The 7,007-nt window shown below is 36.2% G+C and overlaps 1 protein-coding gene across 1 annotated transcript; it reads right to left on the bottom strand.

Moving 5' to 3' along the window:
* Positions 1–3,328: 3,328 nt before the first annotated feature.
* LOC126701989 (calcium-binding protein CML37-like) lies at positions 3,329–4,017 on the bottom strand. Its single transcript, XM_050400518.1, has one exon. The coding sequence runs from the start codon at positions 3,831–3,833 to the stop codon at positions 3,411–3,413; it is 423 nt and encodes a 140-aa protein (XP_050256475.1). The 5' UTR covers positions 3,834–4,017; the 3' UTR covers positions 3,329–3,410.
* Positions 4,018–7,007: the final 2,990 nt, after the last annotated feature.

Below are 7,007 nucleotides of genomic sequence, written 5' to 3'. Positions count from 1 at the left end.
ATCATATGTCCAACCCTAACATTCTCGAAGCAAAGGCGGTTTGGAGGGGCGAAATAAGTTTGGGCAACAAAGGTTGAAGTCTCTTGACTATGATCTTAGTGACCACTTTGTACACTGTATTACAAAGGCTTATCGGTCTAAAAGAAGCCAGGCAGTCCGCCCTTGGATGCTTAGGGATGAGAGTAATAAGGGTCTCATTTAGATGGGGGGGGGGGGGATGGTGGAATTTTGGAACACCTTGAGCACTTCATTCACCACTGAGTTACCTACTTGCTACCAGTATGTTTGGAAAACCCCCGCATGAATCCCATCAGGCCCTGGGGCTTTGAGGGGCTTAAGGCTCCAGAACCCCTCCTTCACTTCCAATCTGGTCACATTAGCACATAAGGTACTCACATCTTCAGTCCCGAGAAAGCTAGGCCAACTGCTCAAATTCCACCCCATCCTTGGGACACTAGAAACATTGGAAGAAAAGAGCTTGATAAATCCGCTTCTAATCTGATTAGCAACTTCATTATCGCCCTAAATCCAGTTTTCTAGGCTATCTTTAAGGCAAACAATTCTATTCCTTCTTCTCCGTGTCAAGGCCGAAGTATGGAAGAATCTCATGTTCCTATCTCCTTGTATGAGACAGTTATACTTGGATTTTACAGACCAGAATTCGTCCTCATATTGAAGTACTTCAAAATACTCCTGTCTAAGTTGGCATTCCAGGTTTAGGAGATATTCATTTGGCCCATCAGCAATACTTGTTTGGATTCCTCTAAGTCTAGCCTCGATTCTCTTCTTCCTATGAAAGATGTCTCCAAAAACTTCTTTGTTCCAAATCTTAACATCAGTTATGAACTTCTCAACATTTAGCTTAAGGGGACCATCTTCAATCCACGAGTTTGTTACAACACATGGAAAGAGAGGATGTGACATCCACATGGGCTGGAAACGAAAGGGCCTACTCAAGTTAGAAGGCCCGTGATCCTCCAACTTAAGCAAAACAGGGCAGTGGTACGAGTGAGTGCGGGCCAAATGGTGTATTGCCGCTTCCGGATACATACCTCTCCACTCAGAGTTAACAAATCCCCTGTCCAACCTCTCCTAAATAAAATGACCCACCTCCCTTTTGTTATCCCATTTGAAACGAGGCCCATGAAAGCCCAAGTCTACCATATCACAAGAATCCAAGCAGTCCTTAAACATTTGAATCCATCTAGAATTGAGAGGATTCCCTCCCAACTTGTCACTACTGGATACAGCTCATTGAAATCACCTAACATAAGCTAGGGTAATTCATGCATCGGGGCAATAGTAGCTAAATTGTTCCATAACAATTTCCTTTCTTCTAGTCTAGGGCTAGCATAAATAGATGACAATAACTAGGAAGAATTAAGAGCATGTACCTTGACAACCACGTGAATTTCCTGTTCGGTTTTTGTTAATTGCGTAATCTCAACAGCATCGAATTTCCACAGCACCCAAATACCACCCTAGTATCCAATGTTGTTAGCGTGTATGGCTTCATCAAAAGGAAGCCTATCCATGATATCCTTTGCCCTTTCTCTACCAACACGTGTTTCTGTAACAATCACAATTGAGGGAGTGGGTATCAATCAAATTCTTCAGAGCAACATGAAAACGAGGGTTTAAAGCCCCCTTACAATTCCACAAAATAATATTCATTAGGACAGATTGGGGGAAAGCCAGAGCTCCTTTATGCAGATTCTGAGCGTCCATTTTGCTCAGAAATCTCCATCCTAACTCCCTCAGAGACCTCCTGGAGGATTCCACTCCCGGTGCAATGAGCACCATATGCTCTAGGACTCTCAACTGTGTCTCCCTTGATGTGATCAGTAAGTTGAACCCCACCAAGGTTGCTTCGACTTGAATAAGATCCTTGGAAATTCCGTTTCCCCAACACCTCACTGCCCCTATCTTGGATATCCAAGTTTTCCTTACCACGCCCTCCTCCTCCTGTTCCAATTCTTTCAAGCGTAGATCCAGAGATTTTGGCGATAGCGCTCTCCACCCGAACACCTGTGCTTCCTCCTTTGTCAGAATGTTTGATGGAAATATCCACCAGGGGTGAGCCCACTCCATCCACGCCGGGTCTGAGAGTGGATGCCACCCCATCTTTTTGCTTTCTGGCGTTAGAGGAAAGATGTGTTGCCATGCTTTCATCTCGTCTAGATCGAACCATCCCCAAATCATGGTGGGACTTGCTTTTATCTGAGCCAGCATACTTGGAGACAACACCATGATCCTTTCTTTTCGAAAAATTGCCCATTCTTGCTTGATCAAGCCGTCCCGATCTGCCAATTCCCTTAACACCACTCACCGGGACTCACGACGTGGACAAGCCCAAAGCACTCCTACCATCAGCGCCAAACACAGCAACTTGACTGGGCGAGCTCATGGTTTTGGGGAAAACCTCAGCAAAAGAAAAAATAGAGGGGCTGGCAGATTGAGAGGGTGCATTGTGATTAGACGGATGCTTTTTCCTATCTTTAGCTGAGAGAGAACTGGACTCTGTCCTACCTCTTTAGCCCCATCCATAGGCCCAGTCCTTGCACTAGAGGGTGGCCTATCATGTGCCATGTGGACCTTTTTTGCTGAATCCTCAGACTTACGAAAATACCTTTTGCCTGGGCCCACGCCCACTCCATGGATTGGATTTCGAGACCCCCCAGCCTTTGCTCCTGCTTTTTTCCTCCTAACAAGCAACCAGGGGCCATACGTCTCCTTCCCATCACCTATCAAATCATCCATCACCTTTCTAACCTCTAGGGCATCGTCCCCAGCCTCTTCGAAACTATCAGCGCTTTTAGTAGCAGAGCTAGCACCCCCAGGCACCATCGGTGCTTATTCCTTTTCCGTGATAGTGTACGGACACCCTTCAAGTCGGTGCCCCACTCGGACACAGGAAAAACACAAGGTGTTAATGCCTTCATAAAGCACTTCTTGTACAACCCCTTCAAGAGAGAGTAAGTATAGCATATGTTAAAGGTGTAAATGAAGAGAACGTATCTTATACATTTATATATAACATTTTTCTTCTCATAGTACATGCGTCCTACATAATTACAAGACCATACACTAGAAGAGGGATAATGTGTCATAACATTTAATAAATGTTAATGGAAGAAATACCACCCATTTTATAATAAGAAATTCTTTTTACACTTTATACTATGAAATAATACTAGTAAAGAATAATTAACACTAATAAAATTCAGTTGAAAACAACATTGCAACTGTATATTTTAGAAACTGGTGAATTGAAAGAAATATTGATACACACATTAAAAATCTAATCATCACTCAGGGGATGCCTGTATATTTTAGAAACTGGTGAATTGAAAGAAATATTGATACACACATTAAAAATCTAATCATCACACAGGGGATGTCTAAAATGATTACAGCATCATAATTCTAAATTCTTCAAAACTAAGCACACCATCTCCATTCAAATCAAACTGATTGATCATCACTCTGCACTCTTCAATCGACTTTGAGTCACCCAATCTGCTGAGCATTCTTTTCAAACTCTTGGGTGTAATAAAGCCACAACCTTCCATATCATACATTGCAAAAGCCTCTCTCAAATCCTTTATCTTCTCTTCCTCTTCTCCTCCTTCCATTAGCCCAATAAAATCTTCTAAACCCAAGAAACCATCTCCATCAGAATCCAATGCCTCCATTGCGACCTCAATCTCTTTTGAAAATAGGTCTCCACCCATAAGACTCAAGCCATGTCTCAAGTCGGAGGCTGATACTTTCCCATCACCATCTTCATCAAAGTAATGGAAAACTTGCTCAAGGTCTTCAGATTTCCTCATGATAAAATTGTTGTGAGAAATGGAATCAAGTTCTAGCAAGCTTGTTTGCTAACTTGAATTGCACTTCAACATTGTTGTTACACATTCTTATATACACTTTTGAGGCTGAACCATCTATGATCATGGGAAGAACTTGCTGTGAGTTTTCGAAACATGTGAGGAAATGTTCAAAATGAAGAAAAAATCAAAAGGAGGAATCCAAAGGCTATTAGGTCATGTATTGCTATCATGAGAATAGTGTCTAAGGAATAGACGAGGAAACAAGCCAAAATCAAGCGTCTAGAACAGTGTGTGCCGGTCAACAAGGCAAAGACTTGAATTTTTTATACTATCATATGAAACACAACTTGGTCTACTGAAACATGATTTGCTACATTACCTTTCTTTTATACTTTTTGGTGTGTCTTTCACTCTTACTCATTCTTTATGGTCAATGAATGAGTCGTTGGATATGAGCAATTATTTTCTGTGTGCTACTGACCAATTCTTTCTGCTCAATGAATGAGTCTTCTGAGCAATTATTTTATCTATGCTTTTGACCAATACCTCGCATTCTATAAAACTTGTCTCATAATCAAGAAAAAGTCCGCCCTTTATTGTTTTTTTTTTTTTTTTTTTTTTTTTAATGAATATATTTTATTACTTAAATTAAATATTACAAATGTAAAAGTATATCTATGTCACATCATTTAACATGGAGAGTCATATTTTCTTTGTACCATCATCTGGGCAAAGAGGTCCAACTTGTTGGAATTTCTTTCCTTCTTAATACCCTCACTAATAGTGTATTGATATATACATGACAAATCAATATAGTTTGAGGCCTAAGACAACAATTTTAATTGTGGTCTTTTTCATATTTAATTAGTAATTTTGCATTTCGATGTAGTTAAAATATTTAAAAGTTTATTGTTTCTTAAAATGCAAAATTATTAATCAATTTTTAGTATTTAAATTTAGTTAATGTCTCATTTTTAAAGATTATATGGCTAATTTAAAATATTTAAAGTAAGATTTCATTATTTTTAATGTTGAAACTTGAAAAAAATTACTTTTGAAAAAACAAATATAACAAATATTGTTAGTAAAGCGATCTAAGAATTTAAAAAAGAATAGTCTTTTTTATATAATCAAGGATCGTTATATTAAATATTTGAATATCATTACAATATTGTTAACTTTCTATTGTATTATTTTTATATTTTATATTATATTATAACTCTTTTTTATTAATTTTTTTACTCATATGTGGCTTAATTTATTAATAAATTCTAATTTATCAAACACGCTGTTGCAACTTCCTTAAATAGAATCACCTAATAACTTCAATAGGATAAAGACGAATTTAACAAAGAACTATTTTTTTTTTTTTTAATATGATAGAACTTGTTGAATTAATAATGAATCAAAACAAGGTAAATTTTATATATAGGAAAATTTTAGCATATTAAAAGAGATGAAAATTTATTATTCTTTTTATTAAAAAAAAGAGTTTTAATTTACATTATGTAAGGTGATACATGGAGAGAGAGAGAGAGAGAGAGAAAGAGATTGTTTAGTATGTGGTCACGTGGGAATTGAATGGATAATGTTGACAAATTACTATATGGAATATTGTTATAAAATAAAAAATTGAAGTCTCAAATTACTATGGTAAATTAGTCATCTTGACACAACATTTTCTATTTGAACAAATGTATATTTTTTTATAGAATTTAAACAATCAATATATAAATATATATATATATATATATATATATATATATATATATTTATAAGAGATAGATCTTTGGACTAATAGTTAAGAAATAGAAAAAAGGCTCAAGTAAAGAAAAGAAACTTTAGGACTAAGACAGGATGTAGACAAGGAGTATCTCTTCGTTTATTACACTTTCCTCGGAATAAGGAGAGTTACTATTAAGTGACAAGTACAATTTAAGGCTTTCTTGAGTGTTTACAATGGTCTTACTTTTCTCTTTCTTCATTTTTTTTTTAATTTTTAATTTTTTTGAAAAACCCCTCTCACAACATGTAATATCTTTTCCTATTTATAGTTTTGGTGCCTCCATATCAGCCGTCCATCAGTAGAATGGATGATTCTTCAGGCAAGATACTTGTCTCATCCTTTCCCTTTCTTCATTCTGAGGTTGTGATGAGTAGGTAACAAGCTGTTGGGACACTGTTTAGAGGGGTCATTCAGCTATTAATGCAGGATTGGTTGGTATAGTGCAGTTAATGCAAAGGGGAGAGTGGCTTCGTCAGGAAGTTTCCTCCAAATCTTGCTCAAACTAGTTACTGTTCCTTTCACCAATTGTCATCCTAGGCATGACTTGACAATCCCCAGTCCTCTCCTTGAGGTTCCGAGCCTTTTTCCTTCCTCGACTTAGTCTTCGGATTTGCACTTTCCTCAGATTACTTGGGCTTGAACCTTTTATGGAAACGCTTCAATAGGCCCTTTTTTACTCTAAACCGAGCCCAGTCTTCTTTAGCTCATCCTAGCCCACACACACACACACACACACACACATGGAATCATCATTTTTTTCTTATGTAATTAAAAAGATTACTAATAGGATAAATACATTTATTTTGTTATATTAATTATTTTTATTGATGCATTAGTTATTAAGTATAATGAACTTTTGATGTCATTTTTCTAAGATTCATATGAGAAAAAATTGATTTGAAATATGGAATTCTTGCTCAAATTTAGTTGCTTTTGCAACAATGGAAACAAATCCAACAAAAGAAGAAATAAATTTAATAGCACACAATCAAAAATATTTTTTAAAAAAGACTAAAATGCAAAATCCACCCTTTAAGTTTCATCAAAATTTATTTAAGTCCTCTAACTTTGCTTTTGTTCATTTCAGTCATGTAAGTTTCGAGTTTATTCAATTAAGGCCCCAGTCAATTTCCTTTAAATTTAAAAAAAAAAATTGGGAAATATCTTTCAATCATTAATTGGATTTTTTTTTTAATTTAAAAAATTTGAAGAAAAAAATTTAAAAATTGGACAATAGAGAGGACTTAATTGAATAAATTTGAAATTTAAAGGACTGAAATGAATGGAAAAAAAAATTATTAGAGGACTGAAATGAATTCTGGTGAAATATAAAGGATGACTACTGCATTTTAGCCAAAAGTAATTGAAGGATATTTGCATTTTTTTTT

The sequence above is a fragment of the Quercus robur genome, chromosome 10 (assembly GCF_932294415.1).
Source record: "Quercus robur chromosome 10, dhQueRobu3.1, whole genome shotgun sequence".
NCBI lineage: Eukaryota > Viridiplantae > Streptophyta > Magnoliopsida > Fagales > Fagaceae > Quercus > Quercus robur.
The sequence above is the reverse complement of the archived record's forward strand: the minus strand, read 5'-3'. Positions and strand labels throughout refer to the sequence as shown.

Bases quoted from the DNA above. Each gene is read 5' to 3' on its own strand.
- LOC126701989 (XM_050400518.1), bottom strand. From the start codon at position 3,833: ATGAGGAAATCTGAAGACCTTGAGCAAGTTTTCCATTACTTTGATGAA.